This window comes from Panicum hallii, chromosome 9 (genome assembly GCF_002211085.1).
Source record: "Panicum hallii strain FIL2 chromosome 9, PHallii_v3.1, whole genome shotgun sequence".
Classification (NCBI taxonomy): Eukaryota; Viridiplantae; Streptophyta; class Magnoliopsida; order Poales; family Poaceae; genus Panicum; species Panicum hallii.
The window spans coordinates 53571333-53596890 of NC_038050.1; the positions used below are offsets into that span (position 1 = coordinate 53571333).

Consider the following 25558-nt stretch of genomic DNA (forward strand, 5'->3'; position numbering starts at 1 on the left):
CTTAAAACAGGCTTTGCATACGAACACGAAACATGGTGAATTTTTTTGAAATCAGCTGAAATTAAATTTTGCATCCCACGTGACCCAAGGAATCTGGTCGGAGCAAAATAGCATCCTAAAATTCGCTTTCTAAGTGGGAGATCTCAAGCTCCAAAGTTGTTGCATATTTTTCAGAGAATGTGCCTGAGTTTTTATAGATCAAATCTTTACTCTGTTCAGGTTGAAATTTTTTGTGCTTCCATACAGTGTTTCCCTGTTTGGAGAAAAATATAAAAATATAGTTGAAAAAATAAAAAAGATAAAAACAACGACTGGAGGAAAAATTAGGGAAATAGATAAAAACAATTGTTGGTTGCTTGTTCTTTGAGTTTTGTCCATCAATTTTTGTTCCAACTTGTTGTGCTACATCTAGAGACATATCTTAGCCAGCAACGGTGACTAGTACTTTGGATACTTATTGAACTTTGCTAATCTGCTTTCGATAATTGCTGATTCCTTGTTGTCATATTGTGCTTTCCCAAGATACACATATACTTCTGTTAGTATAGGTTCGCCTTGCAACTATTACACTCAACCTTGACAACACATTGTACCACCCTATTGGCTTTGGTAAGAACACTTGCAAGATGGTGGTAAGCTGCTTGAGCTATTGCACTTCGCTTTCACCGCCACCCAATAGCTGTTAATTGATAGGAATAATATCTTACTGTTATCTTTTGCTATCTTCTAACCATATCAGGAGGATCAGGGAAAAGAGTGGAGTCCCCTTCGGACTTCAACGAATGTGTGTCCAAGAATGAGCTTACGAGGCTTCTTGATGACCAGCGCACCTACATCAATGAGAAGTTTGCGTAGATGATGAAAACTGTTAACAATTTTGTCATCTGGATTGAACATGTTGAACAATGGCCCCCCTCCATGATGGCCTTGACATCAACCACCGGAGAGTGAGAAGGAAGAGGATGATGATGCCGACCTTGATGCTTATGGAAGCGATGTTGATCGTGTTTGGCGTAATCGTCATAGTATGGAGGTAATCATAATCGTGTAATAATGATCCTTCTACTAAAACAAAGTTTACCATGATTTTTTTTGCTGGTACTGCTGATCCTGAGGCTTATTTAGATTGGGAACTTGTTGTTCAACAAAAGTTTAATTCTCATTTAGTTGCTGCTGAGCATAGAGTTAGACTTGCTACTAGTGAGTTTACTAGTTTTGCTTCGATTTTGGTGGAATGATTTTTGCACTGCTCATAACAATACCAGTGCTATACCTCAAACTTAGAATGCTTTAAAACAGTGAGATTTATGTGTCTCTTTATTATCAACATGATTTGAGTTTGAAGTTGCAAACTTTAAATTAGGGTGATAAAGGGGTAGAGAAATATTATCAGGAGCTCATTATTGGTTTAGCATGTTGTAATATACATGAGGATGATCGGGATACTTGTGCTAGATTTTTTTATCATTTGCATCGTGATATATAGGATATCCTCGATTATAAAGAATGGATCAGGTTCAGCCCAATTATATCATCTTGCTCTTAATGCTGAAAGAGAAGTACAGGGATGACGACAAAAGCAGAATTTTAGGTCCAACCCTGAAAGATCTTTTCCGCAGCGTTTCGACCTCGACAAGCCAAGACACCTGTTGCTAAGCCACCAGCAACACCACCGGCTACTACACCTACTTTCAAGGTAAGTAATATATCTTCTATGCAGTCCCAACCACAAAAGAAGATTGTTTCTACTTGTGCTTCATCGAGCTGCTCCACCAACATCATGTGCCACCGCTGCAAGGGCATGGGACATATCATGAAGGATTGCCCGAGTCATCGTGCATTCATTGCTATGAATGATGGAGGATATGTAAGTGCTAGTGATATTGAAGATGATTTGGCTCTTGCTACTAACCATGTTGCATATTCGGAGAGCGAAGAAAATCATCGATACTATGACTGCTGTTGCGGGCAACAAATCTATTCTTGTGCAGCGTGTGTTGAGTACACAGCTTGAGCACGAGCCGGAGAAACTACAACGCTATAATTTATTCAACATATTCCTCGTTGTTAAGGATTACCGTGTTCGTATAATAATTGATAGCGGGAGTTGCAATAACTTGGTTAGTTTGGATTTGATCGAGAAGCTTAGCTTGACCACACGTGCTCATCCCAAACCTTATCATCTCGAATGGTTTAACAATAGTGGTAAGTCAAAGGTAACTCGATCAGCAAGAATACACTTTTTCATTGGTTCATATTATGATTATGCTGATTTTGATGTTGTACCTATGCAAACATGTTCCCTTTCATTAGGTCGTCCATAGGAATATGATATTGCTACTTTATACCATGGTAGAACTAATATATATATATATATACTTTGATGCATAAGGGCAAGAAAATTATTTTAATTCCTTTAACACCTATGCTTTAGACCCACATGTTGCTACATTTCAAGAGATTAAGTTGAAAGGAGGTGTTTTACTTACTAAGACATCACTTAATGCTAAAAATTATGTTAATGTAGCACCATGCCGTACCATGCTTTACAAACATGTTTCGTTTTCACATGATCTTATTCCTATGTCTAGCAAACTGCATGCTGCTGTCACTAACCGTTTGCAGGAGTTTGATGGTGGGATGGAGTCGAGGACGACTCCAATTCAAGAAGAGGAGGGTGATGAGGACATCACCATGCTAGGTACACCCGAGATTTGGTCTTCTACGAGTTAGAAGTCGTCACCAATTATCTTCACATGCGGTTCGGACTCAACCGACCACCTTGAACCCTGAACGGAAACGCCGATATCTCCTTCATGCGATGTCGAAATGAGACGTTCTTTGATGAGTTGGAAAGAAGATGATGAAAGCTTTCTTTTGATTCTGGTCCAAGCTCCAGAAGATTCGTGGATCATTCTATGTGACCACGACAAGGTGTTGCATCACCTATTTTGGGCCAAGTTGGCCTTGTATCATATCGGGCCTTAAGCCCAGGTTGAGGACGCCCCAACCTAGTCGCCCTCAACCCTACGAAATCCCCCCTTCGGTATAAACTCAGTAGCAACCGCCACATTAGGGTATGGGTTTTGTTTAGTTCTAGTTTTCTATTGAGAAATAGACATCTTCATTGTAACTGTGACGTCGAGTCCTTTTGCTGTGAATCAAAGGTCCCATTCTTGTTCTTCACCACTGTGGCAATTAGTCCTTTTGCAATCAGAGTTTGAACTCCATACTTGTCTTTGCTTCATACACATCTGCAATTTCAGATTGCGTGCTTATACTTTCTTGCTTGTGTTCTTCGATTCGCTTGCAGGAATAGCCTACTTGGCGAGATCAATCAAGTTGTGGTTGGTTAATAACCAACGGAGCAGCGATGTAACAGTTGCAGGGGTTCGAACTGTGATTGATTAGAAGCCCGGATCACCAACGTCGTGACTCCACCAATCGAATTTACTATACCTATCGGAATATCGGACCAATGCTACATCACTTATGTTAATGAGTCACCACAAAATCTTATACCTAATAATAAATACTACCTAGTACACAATCATTATAATAGGTATGGTGAACCAAAGGGGAAAAATCTACCATTTTATCAAGCTAACATATTTAAATGATGCCGTTGCTGACATGGCAAGAGCACATGGTATGCCAAGTCAGCTTAGGAACCATTTTGGTCAAAAATCCAAAATGGAAACTTGAGGGACTTAAGTGGGCTATTTGATTGTCTACCCTTGAAGCAAAGTTCAGGATGTATTTGACAATTATACCCATGATAATTATACATGGAATTGCTAGTTACATGCAGGTGACCTTTAGTTGCAAATACCACCTGCATTTATGACCGTCTATCGTCGTTCCACACTGTTAGAATATATAGGGTTAGAGCAAATGTGGCGCCTAAGTTGGGGCGAGAAAATAAACGTGGAAGGCTGTGGCTGCCGAAGCCTAGGAACCAAACAACAGGTTTTGCAGGTGTGGCTCATTGAACTCGTGGCATGGCGAGCTGTAGCAAAGGTGGTTGTAGAAGAGATCCAAACACACCCTAAGTTGGGCTGTGACTTTTTAAAAAGCTGCTGTGAGATGTGGGCTGTGAAAAAGCTGATGTGAGATGTGGGCTGTGAAAAATCTGCTGTGAAGAAGCTGCTGTGGGAAAAGCAGAAGATCGTTTGGTTAGAGCAGCTGTGAGCTGTGGGAAACTGTGTGTTATGGGTGAAATACCTGTAATACTCTTGAAAGTTTGTGGGACTGTCCATATACCAAAATACTCGTACAAATCTAATATGTTCACTATTTCGCACGTAAATGTATCTTTTGGAAAGAAAAACATTAAACTTTCTAAGTTTTTCATCCATATGGTCCACATAAATAGAACTGTAGCAATTACACAAGATAAATGTCTCATAAAATTATGATATATGTCAACATAACTATTCTTCTCTCGCACTAACTAAATCATCAGCGATCTTATCACGAATGGTAGTCATGGTATCCTCATTCTCTACATCTTTACTTCCATCTTCTTATGTTTGTGCCGTGCCACTTATAGATGGTACTAAGTACGACTCATCAGCATCACATCTCTCAAGTACTACTCCTTATCACGCAAATTGCTATCACGAATAAAATTATGCAAAGTAAAACCAGCCATGATTATATGCTTCTGAGTACGAGATGAGAAACTTGGCACGCTCTTCAAAATACGCCACTTCTGCTTCAAGACTCTAAAAGACCTTTCAATCATATTTCCAAGGGACGAATGCAAGAAATTGAACACCTCATAATTTCCTTAAGGAGGGCCTGTACGATACCGAAATTCGGGTATGTGATATGTGCTTCCTTTGTAAGGTGCAAGATACCCTATTTGGTTTGGATAATCTGAATCTACGAGATAATATTTTTCTATAAAAGTAAGCGAGTGAGGCAAAATAAATAATATAAGTACAACTAACGTAAAATGAAGGAAATGATGTACCATGCATACTTTTAGGAGGCACAGAAAATGAAGGAAAATTTGCCAATGCCTGATTGAGGATACGCGTGTCATGCGCAGCACCTGGCCAACCAGCAACAACAAAGGTAAACCTCATGTCAAAGTCACAAATTGCTAGCACATTCTGAGATGTATATCCGTGACGACATGTGTGGTTAACCACTTCGTCCACTGGCATAACCACTTTCATATGTGAACCATCTATTGCTCCAATTGCACTTTTGAAGTATAGCAAAAAAAGACACTTTCTCAACCTTGCATGGTCCGTAGAAAAAGTAGGATCTCTCGGACAATATTATTTTTATCTAACTTACACATACACTTCAACACTTTATGAAACCTTATATGAATTGTCCAAAGTGACCGAGTGAAATAATTTTCAGCTTGTGAAAATGATTGTGGTCCTCCGACAATCCACAAGAACATCACCAGTGATTCAATGGATGAAACATCGTTGGTAGAGGTCAATACGTTGGTAGAGACTGGCAAGTCATGAAGTGCCATAAACATCTTATAAAAATACCTTGGACGACCCATGCACCTCATCACCTATTGAATTCTAGTTTCTGTCGTTTCCCTATAATCACCTTTGTGCAAATACCGTTCATTGTACAACTCCCCTATTTCTCCTATAATAGCAGCATATTGGGCTAGTTCAGCTAGCATCAACAATCCCTTTTGCCCTTCTTTGGCGACATCTGCTATTTTTGCATCCATCTATAGAAGAACAACAACATTTTTGGTTCAAATCTTTTAATCATGATAATGGTACATAATCTTGATACAATAAAATGGTTCAGAACATGAAAATATTAAAACATGAAAACAAAAAATCACTGGCATCCATCATGCTCCCTCTTAATCAAATCGAGCTTTCCATCAATTGTTTCTAGAGAATTACAAACCTCCCTAAAATCTAGCTTCACAATAAGTGAGGTGGTTGTATACATTAGAGCACTTCGTTCTTCCACCCCACATTTTTTCACCATCTTCATCGTCATTGCTATGGTAGGAACATGGTTGGTTGGAGAAGCGGATGATGCTTCAACACTTGTGGAGATCTTCTCTGCAGCACCTTGTTTCCGGAACTTCAAATGAGGGCATTTGATTTCTTTCTTTTTATTGTTACACGTCTGAAATTAAATAAAAATAAAATCAGCAAGGCACATTATATAACAAATATTAGTTATATAACAAATATTAGTGGAAAAATACCAAAGTCAGATTATTCCACTTACAGCAAGGTGTTCATCCCACCATTCATCCGAGCAGTCCACAGTTTGTTTAGTCTCATCCCATCTAAGTCTAGTTTCAAGATTCTTGAACTCCATAAAAAATGTATAATCATTTTTCAAAGCATCTATCTTGTTCTTCAATTATTTTTTGGTACGTTTATCACCAGATTTTTCTGCAAACTTGAATACAAGATTCTTCCAACCGGTAGTAGTGAAAATTCCCAATAGCCTATTCCCACTTCTATCTCTTGTTTGCATGCATCGTACAAATGTCTCAAAAAACATCACCCCAATCTGCCTTGTCACTCATTCTTGAGCCAAACAAAAATTTTCCAATCAATTTGCATGCAGCATGATTAAGTTGGAATTGATATAGATAAAATATACTTGCTCAAATACTTGTTCAGATATGATATCATACCTAAACTCTTAATTTCACAGCCACACAACCGATAAGATTGGCCATAAGAATACTAGAAAACTCTTAATCACGGATTTGTGTAAAATACTCACGTGGCGGCGACGGATGAGGCAGGGCGGGGCGGCGGCGGGCGGGGCGGGGCGGGAGGCGGGGCGGCGGGCGGGATGGGGACGGGAGGCGGGGTGGGATAAGGCGGGGTGGGGACGGGGGGCGGGAGACGGAATGGGGAGATTAGAACGAACCGTTTTTTCATAACCAGTGGTAGGTGTGTAATTTTTTAACCCAAAAGCTACTGAAAGTAGGGGGAAATGTGCTTTTGCATCTGTACTATGGTGAAAGATGTTTTTGGCAAAAGCACCTAGAAGTTTAAACTCTTTGATTGGCTTTTGGTTTTTGCAAAAGTAAAAGCAGATTGTAAAGCCCAACCAAACACACCCTAAGAAAGGTAACTAGGACGAGGATCATATACCCTCAGCGGGCGGTAAAGGATACACTAATAATAATCTGAGATGTCCATGCCATTGAGGCTTGTAATGGCACGTCCAACAGGCAGAGACGTAGCTAGCTGATATAATTCTCTATCCTATGTGGAGAGGGAAAAGGAAGTGAGAGAGTGCTGGCTAGCGATCACCAGTCTATTTCTCGCAGCACAAGAAAATAAGAGGTGAACAGGTGGCGCTAATTGTGTATTTAAAGAAGATAGAGTATAGAATAGTGTTTCTTTTTCTCTCTCACCTCCATCTCAACTAGCTACGTAGCTAGTGCCATTTGGGTGCTCTGTATGAGAAAGCATATATCCATGGATGTTGAAAATAAAGGAAAAAAATTGGTGGGGTAGCCGAGGTGGAATGATATTTGCATATAACAATGCTGTGGAATAATATTAGGATAAGTCGTCTTATAAGAAAATGGTCAGATTTAAGTTGCCAGACGGCGATCCTAAAATTCAAACGTTAATTATTTGGTTGGTAAGTGACGGCATCATTGTCCGTCCCGTGGTCAAAGAGTCCTACTGCTCTGTGTGTGGCGGGGCCGTGCCGGTGCCTTTTCGCACAGCAGCGAAGCGCGGCGGCCTGGCTGGGCTGCGTGGTGTACAGCACAGTTAACTGAAGCCGGTGGGAGCACATGGCCTCGGCAACGACAGGCGCCGTGCGTGCCTAACCGCCATGCGGGCAATGCGGCATCTCTCGGCGGAAAGGCAATGGCGCAATGCTATGCCCGCGGCTCATGTGTTTGACGCTGCTGCGTCGCTCGCTGGTGTCGCGTACGCAATGCAAATGCAACGCGGCGCTAGCGCTCACGGGCATGTGGTGTGATTCCTCCTACTCCTCCTCCTCGTCGTCTTCATCCTGCCAATCATTTCTTCCTTCCATGGTCAGGCACTCAGCCAGCCGCGTGATGACCGGCCGCGCCCCGCCCGTGATCGTTCGTTCACAGATAACCTGGGCTGGCTGGGCTGCTGTTGTTTTCTTCGGAGAGACGCTGGGAGCCTGGGATTGCGAAGGGCGGACGGGGGCATGTGATGCCGACGCATGTGGGCCAGTAGGTGGAAAGTTCCTGGAGTTTTTCTCTCTCTCTTTTTGATGACACGGGAAGGTTCCAAAAGTTATTCCTGTGCCATCCCAACATCCATTCGCAAATTCAGCTGAGAGACAGGCACCGAAACGCAAGGGGCCGGGTCGAGTCGCCGGGTCGCGGCAGGTGAGAAAGCCTGCCGGCCGGTGCTGAGACTCTGGTTCAGTACTACCTCAGCAGTGCGTTGCTCTCGGTCGCCTTGTCCCTGCACTTTTGACTGTCCGGGTGAAGATCAGAGACTCAGAGCAGGACGACCTGGACGAGCACGACCACGATGCATCCGCGTCCGTCCAAGCCAGTCCGCGTCCGTGCAACGCACGGCCACAGGCAGGACCATGGGAAGCCAGCAAGCCAACAAAACCGGGTGTAACCAACTGGCCAGCACCACGCGACGCCAGCCAGCGCCGCCGCGCCCCCCGCGTGCTCTGCCCTCTGCTCCGCTCGCTACCCGCGCCGCGCTTCGGCTCCCACTCCGTCGCCGCGCACGCGGGGCTCCTGCGCTCTGATTACCATCCCTTCCTTCAATTCCCTCGCTCTCGCCAACCCACCCACCGATCCGTCTCCCAAGAGTTCCCTTCCCTCCCGGCCTCCTCTCTTCTCTCCTCCCAAGCAGCAGCAGCAGCAGCAGCAGCAGGTGGCGGATAGCGCCGCGGGGGCGGAATGGCGACGCTCGAGGACCTGGGCGTCTCCGCCTTTATCAACATCCTCGGCGCCTTCGTCTTCCTCATCCTCTTCGCCGTCCTCCGCATCCAGCCCGTCAACGACCGCGTCTACTTCCCCAAGCTCTACCTCGCCGGCAAGCGCCAGCACGACCACTCCGCGCGCTCTGCCGTCCGCCGCTTCGTCAACCTCAACGTCTGCACCTACATCACCTTCCTCAGCTGGGTGCCCGGCGCGCTCCGCATGACCGAGAACGAGCTCGTCGCGCACGCCGGCCTCGACTCAGCCGTCTACCTACGCATCTACACGCTCGGGTACGCCGCTTAACAACCCCTCGGTTCTTCCCCCAGTTCCTAGATTGCAGCGTCAAGAACTGCAATTCTGCTTGCTCATACTACTAGTCACTATCGGACTTTTGGTTCGTTAGAGGCGCAACCTTTTCTTGTTTGTACAGATAGATGCAATCATTTCACTTTCAAGTAGTAAAAGAGTGATTGACAGTAAAAATGCGTGTTTTTTCTTCACACTCCCCCCCGTTTTCATAAGTAGCCAGCGAATTTTCCTTTATCCTTTCTCTCTTTCTTTCTTTTTTTTGCTGAATTCCTGCAAACGGCGCCGTCAAGGCCTTTTCGGTTTCTCCCCACGACGGTTTCGGGATTTCCCTGCCTTGCCAACTCTGCTTGCCTCTGCCTGGCTGGATGCATATGCGGGTTTGCGTATGGATACTGCATTCCTTCCACCAACTTGCTGCGTTCCATGTTTGTTTAACAATGCAAACCTTTTGGCCGCGCTTGTGCTCGTTCCATCGTCTCGCAGCAAAGAAAGAAGACGCCGTCTTTAGGTTGCTCTGGAGATTGCCTGCTCGAACAAAGAAAACCGGCACCTTTTCGCCTTCCAAAAAGAATCGCAAGATCTTTTCCTCCTTCCAAAAAGAACGGGATCTTTTACCTTCCAAAAAAGATTAACGTACCCTTCTAATTCGGATTTTTTTCCTTTGATCATTATTGCGATTGATGTTTTGAGTAATAGCACGATATACTTGTCACTTCCATGCATAATGCTTTATCTCAGAAGAGATCAAGAGGGGGTAAAAATATTCCGTCATTCATTGCTTATCCATGTGAGAGAACTACTTATGTTTTTCTAATAGGGAATTGCTTGTGTTTGATGACAAAGAGTTGGTGATAATGTTGTCCTTAGCACGTTTCGGCTGTGCTGTTATCCCACTCGATCGTGGCGTTGAAAATGGTGTCGTCAAATAATCTTCATTTGATCCGCACGATTCCTGGCTTTCTTTCAGGACGGCACAAACTTCTGTGGTTTCATTATTGGTTTCCTAGGGCCTAGTTGAACGGTTAACTCGTTAATGGAGTGCCAAACTTCTAGTCTACCCTATTCTATTGCTAGGTAGTGCTCGACCACTACAGACCAACAAGGCTTTCGCCTTCAAGGGCCCGGGCAAACTTTGTGCCCTTGTCCCTGTGATTGTAGAGGCACCAAGTGATGATTCTTGCTCTCACTCAGTCAGTGGGGACCGGTTCTAACAACTGGAGATGCTTTTCTTGTACTACATTGGAAAACTTCGGACGAAAATTCACTCGAAAGGTTTCCCTTTCCGGAGTGCAACTGTGACCAAAGATGGCATGCTCCAAATTTAATTTCACCGGGTGTCATCGTCGGGTCTCTACTACTAGTAGTAAAGAGTGAACAGAGAATAACTCCAACACCTGCCCTGGCACATGTTCTTCAATTATTTAATTCTGAGCCTTCTGCTTCACGCCTAAGTGTTTAACCTTACACATGGGCAATGCTTGGCATCTACACAAAATGTGTGTGGGCAATTTCAACCCTAGTTTTAAAGGCTGTAATCTTGCGGCCTTATCTCCCTTTTCCCTCTCATTCTGGGGAATATTTGTACTTGTGTTTCAAGAGAAGGATCCAAGCTCTGGGTTTAAGGTCACTTAAGTGTTATCTTTGTATCAGAAAAAAGAGGTTGTCTCAATCCAATATGCTAACGCAAACTTTTTGTCTCCTTGGCAGCCTCAAGATATTTTTGCCCATTGCCGCTCTCGCACTGCTGGTTCTTATTCCAGTCAATGTATCGGGTGGCACATTACTTGGTCTAAGAAAAGAAGTTGTTTTCAGTAATATTGATAAGCTTTCCATATCAAATGTAAACCCTGGATCAAACAGGTAAGAATCTTATGAACTAACATTGTTAGTCGTTCCTTATACAAAGTTCAGAACATTTTCCATGCCTACAGCCTACTATACTTACAGTGTCGTGGTTGTAAGTTGTAACTCTTTGAAATTATCTGACCATTGTCATTACAATTTATTTCAGATTCTTTATTCATCTCCTGATGGCATATGTGTTCACATTCTGGGTGTGCTTTATGCTGTACAAAGAATACAGCAATGTTGCATTCATGAGATTGCATTTTCTGGCTTCCCAGAAGCGTCGCGCCGACCAGTTCACTGTAAGTACATTGATGAAGTATATACTAACCATATACAAATATGAAGCATGCTCCACTGCAGTTGTTATAAATAACTAGGAAAAGAGTAGTTGAACACATGCTCTAGTGTGGATTTGCAGAGCGGAACATGTACTGCAGTTGTGCTATGACTTAATAAACTCACGATGAGAACCAAGATCCTTAGTAGTTCCGTGGCATTTAATGGTCTTTTGCAATTCCAGGTGATTGTTAGGAACATTCCTCGCATCTCAAGCCATTCAACTTCTGAAACAGTGGACGAGTTCTTCCGAAGAAATCATCCAGACCACTATCTTGGTCAGCAGGTACATGGCCCTCTCCTTTACTTAGGTCTCATTCACCTTGCATTTTGTCAGGAAATGGATTTTGTAAATTCTACTCAGTTTTCAACCAATCACAAATTATGGTTGTTGAGAAATGTGGTGATTACAAAGGCAACCTTGCTTTTCATGATCAGCCTGTTTACAACGCAAATCGATACGCTAAACTTGTGAAGAAAAAGGAGAGACTTCAAAACTGGTTGGATTACTATCAGCTGAAGTTTGAAAGGCATCCTGAGAAAAGACCAACTAGACGGGTAATTTTTTTAATGTTTCTTCTGTAATTTCTTTCATTTGCTCATGTACCAAGTTCTTCAACCATGCTCATTCTGTATTTTGTTTGCAAGAAATCCCTGAGCATGTTGATTTTTCCTGTGTTTCAGACAGGATGCTTTGGTTTCTGTGGCAGGGAAGTGGATCAAATCGACTACTACCAGGCTAGAATCAGCGAGCTTGAGAGGAAGGTGAGTCTGCAATTCTTGATGATATGATTCGTCATCAATGATACACAGTTCTATAAATCTGTGGACTGGACTTCTGGGTCTGATGCTACTAGTACTGTACTAGTAGTATTGTACACCATGTCGCCATGAAAGTCCTCTTTATTTTCTTGCATGTACAATCTTAACGCTCTGTTTATTGTTGTGATATTTTCAGATGGCATCTGAGCGCCAGAAAGTTCTCAATGACCCAAAAGCTATCATGCCTGTTTCTTTTGTGACGTTTGACTCGAGATGGGGCGCTGCTGTGTGTGCACAGACACAACAGTCGAAGAACCCAACCCAATGGCTGACTGATTGGGCTCCTGAACCGCGGGATGTTTATTGGCAGAATCTTGCCATCCCATTTTTCTCTCTCAGTATCCGCAGGTTTCTGATATCCGTCGCGGTCTTTGCTTTGGTGTTTTTCTACATGATACCTATCACATTTGTGCAATCACTTGCCAATCTTGAGGGTCTTGAAAAAGTTGCTCCCTTTCTGAAGCCAGTAATAGAAGTGTAAGGTTTCTTTCCCTGTACATTGTTTCTCTTGCCTGGTACCAATGACTTAGTGAGCCAATTTCATGATTTTTTTTTCACATGCTTCTTGTTTGATTTGCAGAAATGTGGTAAAATCCTTCCTTCAGGGGTTTCTTCCTGGTCTTGCTCTGAAGATCTTTCTCTATATCCTCCCTACAGTTTTAATGATCATGTCAAAAGTTGAAGGCTATGTCTCTTTATCATCGCTGGAAAGAAGGACTGCTTCGAAATATTACTATTTCATGCTGGTGAATGTATTTCTTGGAAGCATAATCGCTGGCACAGCATTTGAACAGCTATACTATTTCCTCCACCAGCCTCCTACACAGTAATTCTCTTCAGACTTTCTTTCTTTTCCTGCTTATTTATGAACCTAAAAGTTATTTTTTTTCTTGCTATTCAATTTATGCAAATGCAAGTAAATTGCACTATGCTTCTGCTTGTTAACTTCTCAAAGCTGTGTGGTAAAGAGTTTACGTTGTAATGCATAGTCATAACCTGTGATGTGGTATATTCTTTTTGCAGAATACCAAGGACAATTGGAGTAGGTATACCAATGAAGGCCACATTTTTCATGACGTACATAATGGTTGATGGCTGGGCTGGTATTGCAAACGAGATCCTTCGAGTGAAGCCTCTGGTGATATACCATCTGAAAAACATGTTTATCGTGAAAACGGAGAGGGACAGGGAGAGGGCGATGGATCCTGGTAGCATTGGGCTTGGAGAAAACCTTCCATCCCTGCAGCTGTATTTCCTCCTCGGGCTTGTATACGCTGTCGTCACCCCCCTTCTCCTGCCATTCATCATCATCTTCTTTGCCTTTGCTTTCCTCGTCTATAGACACCAGGTCAGATATTCTGATTGATGCCAATTTTCACCTTGCCATGCCCGTGATGTCAAATGTCACTGACCTCAATAACTCTCTCCTCTTCTTGTCTGTTGTTGGTTTCAGATCATCAATGTGTACAATCAGGAGTATGAGAGCGCTGCTGCATTTTGGCCTCAGGTGCATTCCCGGATAATAGCCAGCCTGTTGATCTCTCATGTAACTCTGTTTGGGTTGATGAGCACAAAGAAAGCTGCATACTCCACCCCTCTGCTCATCTTCCTGCCACTGCTGACGATATGGTTCCACAAGTACTGCAAGAGCCGGTTTGAGCCTGCTTTCAGGAAGTATCCTCTAGAGGTGAGCCAGTTTTGCAGCAACATTCTTTCTCTCTGCTACGAGATACTGGCTCTGAAAGCCACCTCTGACCGTTTCTTATGTTTGGAATGCTGCTTTGATTTTTCAGGAAGCAATGGAGAAGGATAACATGGAGCATGCGTCAGAGCCTAACCTTAACCTGAAATCCTTCCTGGCGAACGCTTACCTGCACCCCATCTTCCATCTTTTCGAGGAACCAGCAAAGGAGGAGGAGAGTCAGGAGACGGTGGAGGTGAGGATCGACAAAGCCCAGCAGCAGCAGCAGCAGCAGCAGCGTGACCATCAGGAGGAGACTCATGTGAGGAGCTCATCGCAGTACCACCACGAGGAGAGTCACTTCAGGAGCACGCATGAGACGCATTACCACCACGAGAGCCATGTGAGCCGGAGCACCCAGTACCATGAGGGAATCCATGTGAGGAGCGACACGGACTCGCCATCTCCGCCACACTTCATCTACCACTACGACATCCAGCCCTGAATGATCCTGAAAAGCAGTAGTCTCTAACTTGATTTGGTTTTCCTGGTCGCCCTGTGCATGCTTCTCTTAGTTGCCTTACCCTTAAAGGATGCTGAATTGCTAATGATTGATGAATCGCTCAATGTACATGCGAGTGTGTAGTGTGGTAGTGACTCTAAGACCCTGATGTGGCCATGGCCCCCTGAACATTATTGATTCCCTGCACCAAAATGATGAGGAGTCAGCTTTCGAGTTGCATGTTCAATTCTATGAGTGTGTCTCCCGCTGAATTGTGATTCTAGCTGATGGAGAGCAGTAGAAGAATGGGAATGGTGTGTGGTGCGTGAGCAGCAAAGCAGCCCATCTTCTTCCCCGTGACATGGGCATGCATTCTGCTCCCCTGCTTGTGTTGGTGCCGACCAAGGCGAGTTGGGAACCTAGATATGCAGAAACAGAACAAATAGCGAACTATTGGCCAAGCACAAAAGAAGGGACTCACACCCCTGGTCAGGGCTCATGGAGGTCAAGGAATACTTCAGGCTGAAAATTTGCTATTACATGATGGTCAACGGATCCGAGTTTGGAGACTATAACCTTAAAGCTACAATATCCATCGCTGTACAATATAATCTATAAAAAAAACAACAATAGTTGCATCAGTTCTTATCAATACACTCCTAAACTTGTCTTTTAGGCAGAGCTTTCTTTTTTGGGAAATTTTAGGGAGAGCTTTAGTGGCCAACAAGTTGAGAGAATGGCATAAATGTCCATCCAAATGAAAAAAAAACATTTTCACCCGCGGGCAACACAAAAGAGGATGCTTCGTGGTAAGGTCTACTCCCTGCGTCCCATGAAGTGTGCAATTCTACTTTTTTTCACAAATATTAGTGGTGGTGTGAAAATACTTTCGTACCCTCATTTGTTGGCAGCATGCAACTGACCAAACTTCTTAAAATCACGATCAAAAATTAATTTTAGCATGCAAATCAAAACTAACCACTTAATTAGGCAGATAGTTGTAGCTAATTCCTAAAAGTACACTTTTTTGTGGGATTATTTTTCAAATATTAGGATTGCACTTTTTATGGGACAGAGGGAGTATGTACGAATCCTAGCCTAAAATGATTTATGTATAGAGACTTAATAAACAAGGTACAATAATAACTAATAAAGAGATTTAAGCAAATGAGATTACCATAAAAGACAATTTTATGTGGTATCTAAAAAGAAAGGAGATACTAGCAAGAAGATAATTGACATGAAAATAAACAATATTGTTTTTTAATGAATAATTCAACATCTTTTCTTTAACTATAATATGGCTAGGTTTCTTTGACATAACCATTCATATTGTTTTTCTATATTGAACCACCAAAAAAATTATGGATGATCCTTTCCATGTTTGGGATCTAAGGGTTGGGTTTAATATTAGATCATAAAATCATGTTGGAGCAACTGTTCTATGTTGGGCTTTATTGCTTAGCAAGAACGCTATAGTTTTCGACAACAGACAGCCCAAATATTCTATGCAAGTATTTTACTGATGACTGTATTATCTCCGATTTTAGGAGCGGACTGACGAGGACAAGGAGATAGTAATAAAGACGACATGCCAAACACTAGAATCCAAAGATGAGGACAGTGGCTCAGGCCTTGCAAAATCATGCTTTGGTGGCTGATATAAGAGGTGGTCTCAATATGGCTGGACTGTTGGAATAATTTCAATTACAGTACAGATAGGACGGAACCACGTGAAGGATCAGCACCATTGGACTGTTGGAGGTCTCAATAAGGCCAATTCTCTACCAAATCAGCCTACAGAGCCTTCTTTGTCGGCCCAGCCTTTTTTGAACCTTGGAAATGTTTATGAAAATCTTGGGCGCCTGGCAAATGCAAAATTTTCTTATGGTCGGCAATCCTCAATGGTTGCTTGACAGCTGATCGACTGAAGAAGAAAAAAAAAAGAGGACCACCCCATCAGGAGCAGTGTCCTCTCTGTGATAAGGAAGAAGAGACACCACATCGCATCCTCACCACATGTGTACTCCCTAGGCAATTCTAGCATGGTATCCTATGGCCTCTGAATTTGGGCAGCGCGGTGCTCAACTGTAGGGAAATATCATTCGTGCGCTGGTGGCACAAGGCTTCAAGGAAGGTTCAAAAAACCAGCATAAGAAGGGATTTAATTAATTTCTTGATTATTCTTGGTACTTGGACTGTTTGGAAACACCGTAACGACTGCGTATTTGTTGGGAAACCACCTAGCATCCAGAGAATCCTACAGGTCTTCAAGGATGAATGTCACTAATGGTATTTAGCGGGAACCAAGGGATTCAGAACCTGGATCTAGGGAGGATAGAGGAGATGGGTTAAAATTTAATCTGGTTGCATTGGGTCGATTTTGTACTTTCTTCACACCCTTCATTTCTGGTCCATGATAAGGTGGTGTCTTTCTTTTTTATTTTTTTTCCTGTAATTACTAATTAGACTTATTGTTCTCTCTCTTAACACAAAGATATGCACCTCTCCTGCATAATGTCCTGTATACACACCCTTTATTCATTTATATATGATGTTGATTAGCTCAATTTTAAATTAATTGGCGTCATATAGACAAGAACCCAGCGACATATATGACCTTGATTAGCTCAAAATTTCGGCTTAACATTGCATATACAGTATATATGTCCTTTTAGACCAAGACCAACACAATGGGGTGGTGTGGAGTCAGCTGACTCTTCACTGGTCAAATGGTTCGGTCGATCTGGTTGGATGTTTGACACCAATTAGAAGTATTAAATATAATTTAATTATAAAATCAATCGTATAAATGGAAACTAATTTACAAGATAAACTCATTAAACCTAATTAGTCCATAATTTGATCATTTTGCGATACAGTGCTAATGATGGATTAATTAGGCTTAATATATTCATCTCGTGACGGGGTTGAACTTTAGTTCGGCGGATCCAAACATGTCCTTAATAACAGATAAACTCTTCGAATGTTGTAAGAAAAAGAAGAAAGGGAAGGATCCATGATGTGCATGCACCTTTTGGTCTTGCACCAACACTCTCTAGTACTTCCTCCATCCCAAATTACAATTCATTTTAATTTTTTTAAATATATAATTTCTGCTACGTATCCAGATATAATATATATATATATCTAGATGCATAGCAAAATATATGTATCTAGACAAACTAAATCAAATGATAATTAGGATGGAGGGAGTAAAATGGTAATTAGGATGGAGGGAGTAAGTAATAACAAGGCGAATTTGGCTAGGTCCCCCATTGCTGGCTAACTTTTAAAGGCCCCCCCCCCCCCCCCCCACCCACACACACACACCCCCACCCACCCACCGGAACCAAACAAACGTGTTCGACACAGAAGTTGCTGTTCTTTTCCTTTCTCCGCACATGCAGAATTGTCTCAGATCGGCAGCACAGGGCAGCACGTTATGGGTTGACTTTGCATTTTCAGTCCGGCTGGCTGCTATTACCCATTTACTCCAGTGTAAAATAATCTGTTGCATGAAGCATAAGGCCTTGTTTAGATGCTCTCCAAATTGCAAATGTTATAAACCGGAGTACTGTAGCGCTTTCGTTTGTATTTGACAAATTTTATCTAATTATAGACTAACTAGGCTTAAAAGATTCGTCTCGTGATATACAATTAAACTGTGCAATTAGTTATTTTTTTATATACATTTACTGCTCCATGCATGTATCTCAAAATTGATGTGATGGAGAGAGAGTATAAAAAGTTGGAATTTGGAGGGGATCTAAACAGGCCCTAAGATTCCTCGTCGGTTCCCTTTCCGAAGCTTGAAGCCGTCGCATCGCATCCCAAGCCGCCGAATAATCGTGCCTTTTTTATACTCGGGCAGGGAGTGCAGGTGCCGCCAGAGTCCAAGGCTGCCACGACACAACGGGAGCAGGGGAGAGACATCAACAACAGTGACAATGCAGGACGGCGTGGCGGCCCACGGCCCCAGCAACGGCGCCACCGCCAATGCCGCCGCCGCCACCTTCTACTGCGCCGCCTCCGGCGCGTACGCGAGCACGCACCCCCCGGTGCGCCTCCCCGCCGACCCCTCCCTCTCCCTCGTCCCGCACATCTTCGCCCGCGCGCCCCCCGCCGCCGGCGCGCGCCCGGCGCTCGTCGACGCCGCCACGGGCGAGGCGCTCTCCCTCGCGGACCTCCGCCGCCTCGTCGCCGCCCTCGCCGCGGGCCTCCGCGTCCGCGCGGGGCTCCGCGCGGGCGACGCCGTCCTCCTCGCGCTCCCCAACTCCGTCGCCTTCCCCGTCGCGTTCCTCGCCGTCCTCGCCGCGGGCGGCGTCGCCACCTCCATGAGCCCGTCCAGCACCCCCGCCGAGATCGCCGCCAGGGTGCGGGACACCAGCCCGGCCCTCGTGCTCGCCGCGCCCGAGAACGCCGGGAGCCTCCCGCCGCTGTGCGTCCCGGTCGTCCTCGTGCCCGAGACCTTCCGCGTCGCGGGCGCCGGCGCCCCCGAGTTCGCGCCCTTCCGCGCGCTGCTGCTGCACGATCCCGGCGTGCCGGCGGCCCCGCCGGTGGGGCAGGACGACGCGGCCGCCGTCCTCTACTCGTCGGGGACGGGCGGCCGGAGCAAGGGCGTCGTGCTCACGCACCGGAACCTCATCGCCACGGTGGAGCTCTTCGTGCGCTTCGAGGCCTCGCAGTACGCGTCACCTGCTTGTGACAATGTCTACCTGGCGGCGCTGCCCATGTTCCACGTCTACGGCCTCTCGCTCTTCGCCGTGGGCCTGCTCTCGCTCGGCACCACGGTCGTCGTCATGAAGAGGTTCGACGTGGGCGAGGCCGTCAAGGCTATCGACAGATTCAGGGTCACGCACTTCCCGCTCGTGCCGCCCATCATGGAGGCGCTGGTGCACGCGGTCCAGCCGCCGGCATTGGATTCCTTGGTGCAGGTGTCGAGCGGTGCAGCGCCAACCAGCGGCAGGCTCATCAACGACTTCGTCAAGGCTTTTCCCCACGTCGATTTCATTCAGGTAGGCCTACCCTATTCTTTTTATTCAGCTGGGCCAAAACATTCTTAAGAGTTTACATTGCATTGCAGAACGGGCTGACAGCCCAACCAGCCACATACACAATTCCTTTTTCTCGCTCTCTAGAATTCCAGCGACATCTGTCAGGCATCAAACCACGCTACAGAGTACTGCCCCTGACAAACAGAAACCTTCAGTATGACTAACTACTATTCAGACTACAAATCCATCAGACATACATCACCAAGGAACAACTACTCCACCTCCCCCGTTTCTTTTTTGTGATCACGAATGAGCTGTGATGCTAAACCCTGTTACATATCTGTCTACTCCACTCACAGTAGTTGACCCGTGCGTCCCTACCTAGTACCTACTAGTGAAGTGCTGATGCCTACTCCACTCTGTTTTGGTACTAGATTACATAGCGGTGCACAAATCTAGTAGGAGCCAGTTGTCTTGGAGAAAATTTCAGTTTTGGTCAATTCTGACTTCTGAGTTTTGACCACATGCCCTGCTCGGAAATGTGGATGTTAAAATTCAGCTTTTTTATAGGTGCCGACTTTCAGTTTGCCTCAAGTACTCAAGAGTAGGCAGCCATGCAAAATATTCTCTTTCTTTTTAACGAACCTTGCAAAAAATTTGAAGAGTGACAGATAGGTGAAGACAAGTGTCGAGTATCCAACGTCAGTGTTATACGGACATGGGTGCGGATGCTGGTGTCCAACTCTAGGTGCAGGTGTTCAATTGTTTGGAACATGCCGAATACCACTTGGAATCTGTCATGGGTGGGGGTCTTTCAGTTCAGTTTTTTGCTTAAGAGTAGTCAGACATGCAATGTTCTAGGTGTGCTAGGTAGGTAAAGACAAGTGTGAAGTAGTCCTTTTTGCTTCCATTATCCACACCAGTGTTACGCGGACAAGGGGCTGGTGGGTGTCTGATTCGGCAAGTTTTTTTTTGTGGAGGGTTGGTGGGGGGGGGGGGTGGGGGTGGGGGGGCATGTCAATTGCCAAATACCTCGTGAAATATGAGTATATGACATGGATGTCAGAATCTGACATGGTTACGGAGTGTGTGACTATGCAAAAGGATTAGGATATGGTTGTATGGGTAATGTGATGATGTGCCTTGTTCTGAATTTTAAAGTCGAGGTTCCCAGTTGGCATACTTGATCACCTGTACCCGTCACTTGGTGATGTGTACTGTTGAGTCCAGCGGTGGGCTTTAGAAAGATTTTACACTTTCTAATAGCAACGGAAAAGGATTTTATCCCTCAAAAATCCAAAAACAAAGAATTTACTCCGAAAGAAGCAGGCATGTGGGAACTCCCTGGTTCTAGAAATAGATTGACATACACTGTTCATGATACTAACTGCATCTGAACATGTAGCCATCAACAATGGTGTTTAAATTTGAAGAACTGAAACGGTAAACTGGATTCGTTATCTCATTTTCTGTAGATAAATACATATTGTTGGAGTAATTATTCATTTTAAACTTTGTTGCTGTCCTAGGAGATGTTCTTGGTTGTACTGTTTTATTGTGTTGCTGCTGAGTCACATCAGCATGACAGCATCTTGTTGTTCCTTTTGCAGAACATCGTTAAATTCTGTATAAGACTGCTTGTTTTTCATTCTTTAACGGAAAATGGGAAACCCAATAGTGAAAAATAAAATCTTACCTTCATGCAACTTAATGTGCGCACAGGGTTATGGAATGACAGAATCTGCTGCTGTAGCAACTCGCGGCTTCAATACTTCAAAGCAGAAGAAGTATGCTTCAGTAGGACTTCTGGCTCCAAACATGCATGCCAGAATTGTTGATCTGGAAACTGGTTGCTACCTGCCTCCAGGCTCTTGTGGGGAGCTGTGGCTCCATGGGCCAGCTATAATGAGAGGTACAGACAGTATCATGAGCTTAACTGTGATACTTCGTCACTTCATATTAAAAGTGTTTAGATATAAATTAACATTCAAAGGCCAGGGAATTCTTTCAAAGAGATAGGTTGACATATTGCTAATTTTCTATAAAAACTTAGCCTGACTGTGCTTGTATCTGCTGAGCTGGTCACTGAAAATAATAATAAGATGCGTTTACTTTATCTCTCTGTATGACATTTTGTTTAGCTCCTCAAGATAACAGAATCCATCTCGTTTGCTGCAAATAATTTGGTTGATTGTTTTCTTTATAGTCACACTTATTTCCTTGTACCAATGATGTCAATCTACAGACTTCACTCGCTATTGCGGTGCCAGCGGTGGTAAGCACATCCATGTAAAAATTGTCTGCCTTTACCAGGAACTGAATCTCAGATCTAGATCGATCGGACTGTTGGTTTAGCTTATGTACTTTGAGATCGATTGGACTGTTCATTTAGCTTATGTACTTTGAAATTGATTGGAATGTTGTTTAGCCCAATCCATAAAGCTCTGTTGTAGTACTACGGCGCCACATCAATTACTATTTGTAGTATCGAATAACTCTTCAATTGCTCATTTGCATTTGGATTCTGACGAATTATTTCTTCACAGGTTACTTGAATGATGAGGATGCACACGCAGTGAATAATGGCTGGCTGCGAACGGGTGATGTTGCTTACTTCGATTCAGATGGGTACTTGTACATAGTGGGCCGCTTGAAGGAGGTGATCAAGTACAAAGGATTTCAGGTATGCAGGCTTCCTGTAGCAGCCTAGCAGGCCCAGCTGATGTTCTCTACTTTTGCCATTGTTGTTGTTGATGTCATGGGGGAAAGCTTTGGTTGTAGTAACAAATTGTTGTTCCATTTTTCTGGCCATCAGATAGCTCCAGCTGACTTGGAAGCAGTTTTGGTCGAGCACCCAGAGATTGTGGATGTGGCTGTGACATCGTGAGTTTTAGCTTCTTCGCTAGGCCCTGATGCATCTTGATCTGCAGTCATGCGTTTGAACCTAATTCTAAGAATTTTGTGTTTCAATTGATAGTGCTGAGGATGAGGAAGCTGGAGAGATACCAGTAGCTTTCGTGGTGAGGAAATCTGGAAGCAACCTTTCATGTATGCAAGTGATGGAGTATGTGGCCAAGCAGGTAAAGAAAATACTAAAACCGCGCACTACACTCGGGTGTTTCTTCTTCAACTTGCCATGCTGTCACAGTATAACACGGCGTCTTTCTCCTAGCCATCAAATTTCGGGCAAGTGTTGTAACGAATCTACATATATACAAATAGATGTTGCTTTCACTAGAAAAAGGACTAGTAACTAATAAGGCGCAGATATTAGCAAAAGCCAAAAGTCTACACATTGAGGTTGTGGTTTGTGGTTGCGTGCATGCCCCCCACCTGTACGGCAGTGTTGTCCTGCTGCTGCTGCTGCTGCTAGAAGCAGCGTCTTCCTCCTAGCCATCAAATTTCAGGCAAAGCGTTGTGACGAATCTACATATATACAAATAAATGTTGCTTTCACCAGAAAAAGGACTAGCAACTAATAAGACAGATATTAGCAAGTCTGAAAATCGAGATCGTGTGGCTTGTGATTGCCGTGCATGCTCCCCACCTGTACAGCGGTGCTGCCTGCTAGAAGCTGCCATTGCCCATGGGCACGCACATCATGCATGCGCTCTCAATCAGTCTCAGGGTAGCAGCGCATCCGTACGGATGGCAATGTATAACTATCCGGGAGTGTGAGGTCAGGTGGTTTGGCAGTAGCAGGCTAGCCTGATGCACATCATTCTAATTTCTAACACCCCAAAGAACTCTAGGCTTTCTTCTATTCCAAAAAATGTGTGATTAACACATCATCTAGTAAGTACTGACAGGCCAGGCTGGCATGCACTCCTCCTTTTGTTGACTTGGGGAATTAGATTCCCCGTTTGCTTGAAGAATTGTGCTCCCAGCTGTTACTTGGAGACCTTTTCTTTCGTAGCTAGAGACGCACTTGCAATTCTTGCCAAACCTGTCTTGCGTCTAGGAGTTTTTCTTCCTGACTGTGTCCAACTAATGTGAGCATGCATTACATTATACTTACCTGTTGGCTGTGGCTGATGGGATTGGATTGTAATCACTGTCGTGGGTGCTACATTGACGCCTGCCAATGCCATCGTCTTTACCACTATGCCTTTTGGTTAACACTGCATCCTGTAATGACATCTGTAGACGGTAGTATTTGTTTTCCTGAGGCGAAGTTTGTGAGGTGACGCTGCAGGTGTCCGCGTACAAGAAGGTGCGGAAGGTGGTGTTCGTGGAGTCGATCCCCAGGTCGCCTGCTGGAAAGGTGCTGAGGCGGCTTCTCAAGGACTCCCTCGCCGCTGCTGGTCCGACAAGTTATTCCAAGTCCAACCCCAAGCGCCATTCGAGCCTGTAACCGCAGGCAGGCAGGGCCGCACGAGTCAAGCTGCGCCAGCGTTCTCAGCTTTATTTTGAAGCTGCTGCCGTCGTGTGAATAAATGTTCATTCAGGTCGCCAGTTAGCTAAGTTAAATCCACACGGTCTGGTGGCGTGTTTGTTTTTGGATCGGTGAGGTAACAGGAGAAATGACGTTTCTTCTTTTAATCCAGGTTCTTAGTTTCGTTTGTATTATTGTTCTGTAACAAGTTAAATTGTGTATACTTTGGCATCAAAGTAGTCATCAGGTTTATGTTTGTAGATTCCTCGCAAAAAAAAAAAGGTTTATGTTTGTAGATGGTTTCACTTATAATTTAAAAGTTTCGTCCATGGTCATTCAAGTCATAGTCAAGTTCTCTAGAGAAAGAACAGATGCCGCAGCCCGCAGGGTGCATAATATATGGTGTGCGCTGCTGACGCTCCCTCTCTCTCTCTCTCTCTCTTTCTGTGGGTTTGGGAAAAACGGTGCTTCCTACGCGGATCAGCGAATGTGACCCCCCCCCCCCCCCCCCCCCCACCTCCTGCTGCTTGCCCGAGTCGGAATGCGACCAAGAAGAGAAAAGCCGCGCGGGCGGGCGGGCGGGCGGCAGGTGTTGGTTGGTCGCTGGCTGGCTTTGCCTGGACCGGGTTCCGTGTGCTCCTAGCGCGGTAGTACGCGAATATCTGCCCTTTTTTCCAATTAAAAAAGCTGGTGTTTTCCTATTTCACACTAATATTGACTCGTCGAGGCTGTGTGCCATGCTGTACTAAATGGCAGCCGTCACCGACTGATATGCTGGCCCCCTCTTATCAACGAGGATGGATGCCTACACTTGCACAGTAACCGTCAAAAATCAAGTGTATAATTGCACGATCCTGCGCTCTTAGCTCGCTGCCTGCCTGCCTGCCTTGCGGGGCGGGCAGGCCGGCCGGCCGTTGGTAGGAGCCCTTTGGCACAGCTTATCGAGGAGATTCGGAAAAAGATTTCATATGAAGCTGTGTAAGAAAAAGATATTTTTTTCAGCCGATTTATTTATAAAGTATCCGGTGAAACTATTTTTAGTTTAGATGGGGGAAGAAGAAACTACCCAACTTCTCCCGCATACCCATGTTTCGCCGAATAATTTTGAAAACAGTTTCACCTTCACCAGATAAGCTGCTTAAAAACAGTGCAAACGGAACCTAATAAAAAAAAACGTTGGTTCGACGGGATCAAATCCGCCGCCGACCCGGGCAGCTCAGCTAACACCGGCCGATGCATTTATTTTTGCCCCCCTTGTTTACCTCCGTTTCTGCAGAAGGTGATGGGGGTATCCTGCATGCTGCGCTGCTTCCAGGAACTCCACACCCCATCCGTGCACCGCTGTGCTCTGCACGCTCACCGATCAGCCCGGCATCACCGTGCTCGACCACGGCTGCTGCTGCTGGCCGACGGGGACAGAGGGGCACAAGAGGATAGCATCTGTTAATTCGGTCGTGCCGTGCTGCCACGTGGTAGGTGCAGGGGCACGAGCACGACGCGAGCAGCGCACCCGCTGAGCCGCCGTGGGCACCGCTCGGGCCTCCGGCGCATCTCGTGCGCTCGCGTGCCGGCACCTGCCCACCCCAACGGGAAGCGGCAGGTGCCGGATGCGTGGTTCGGGCTGAGGGCGGGACTCCTCGTGCTGACCGTTGATTAGAGCCAGCATGCCTTAATCAGACGGCTCCGACCCCAACCCTCCGCGCGCCCGAAAATCCGTGTGGACTCTGGGACGAAACACCACCAGGGATACGGACACGAGACGGAGACGGAGACCGGG

At 45.0% G+C, this 25558-nt stretch overlaps 2 protein-coding genes across 2 annotated transcripts; both read left to right on the top strand.

The window, feature by feature from the left end:
* The first annotated feature begins 8887 nt into the window (after nt 1-8887).
* Nucleotides 8888-14659, top strand: LOC112876652 (CSC1-like protein At1g32090). The gene is made up of 11 exons (XM_025940807.1): nt 8888-9201; nt 10928-11080; nt 11232-11367; nt 11589-11690; nt 11843-11962; nt 12089-12169; nt 12363-12703; nt 12807-13052; nt 13250-13574; nt 13680-13913; nt 14020-14659. Exons 1-11 carry the CDS (start codon nt 8888-8890, stop codon nt 14410-14412), a joined length of 2445 nt encoding a protein of 814 aa, XP_025796592.1. The 3' UTR covers nt 14413-14659.
* Nucleotides 14660-18315: 3656 nt separating this feature from the next.
* On the top strand, nt 18316-24116 carry LOC112876551 (4-coumarate--CoA ligase-like 3). The gene is made up of 6 exons (XM_025940682.1): nt 18316-19427; nt 21129-21318; nt 21953-22089; nt 22222-22289; nt 22384-22486; nt 23602-24116. The coding sequence occupies exons 1-6, from the start codon at nt 18360-18362 to the stop codon at nt 23758-23760; spliced, it is 1725 nt and encodes a 574-aa protein (XP_025796467.1). The 5' UTR covers nt 18316-18359; the 3' UTR covers nt 23761-24116.
* Nucleotides 24117-25558: the final 1442 nt, after the last annotated feature.

Bases quoted from the DNA above. Each gene is read 5' to 3' on its own strand.
- LOC112876652 (XM_025940807.1), top strand. From the start codon at position 8,888: ATGGCGACGCTCGAGGACCTGGGCGTCTCCGCCTTTATCAACATCCTC. The intron at 12,704-12,806 runs GTAAGGTTTCTT...TTTGATTTGCAG, and splicing joins CTGAAGCCAGTAATAGAAGT to AAATGTGGTAAAATCCTTCC. The intron at 13,053-13,249 runs GTAATTCTCTTC...TTCTTTTTGCAG, and splicing joins CTCCACCAGCCTCCTACACA to AATACCAAGGACAATTGGAG.
- LOC112876551 (XM_025940682.1), top strand. From the start codon at position 18,360: ATGCAGGACGGCGTGGCGGCCCACGGCCCCAGCAACGGCGCCACCGCC. The intron at 19,428-21,128 runs GTAGGCCTACCC...ATGTGCGCACAG, and splicing joins CCCACGTCGATTTCATTCAG to GGTTATGGAATGACAGAATC. The intron at 21,319-21,952 runs GTACAGACAGTA...ATTTCTTCACAG, and splicing joins TGGGCCAGCTATAATGAGAG to GTTACTTGAATGATGAGGAT.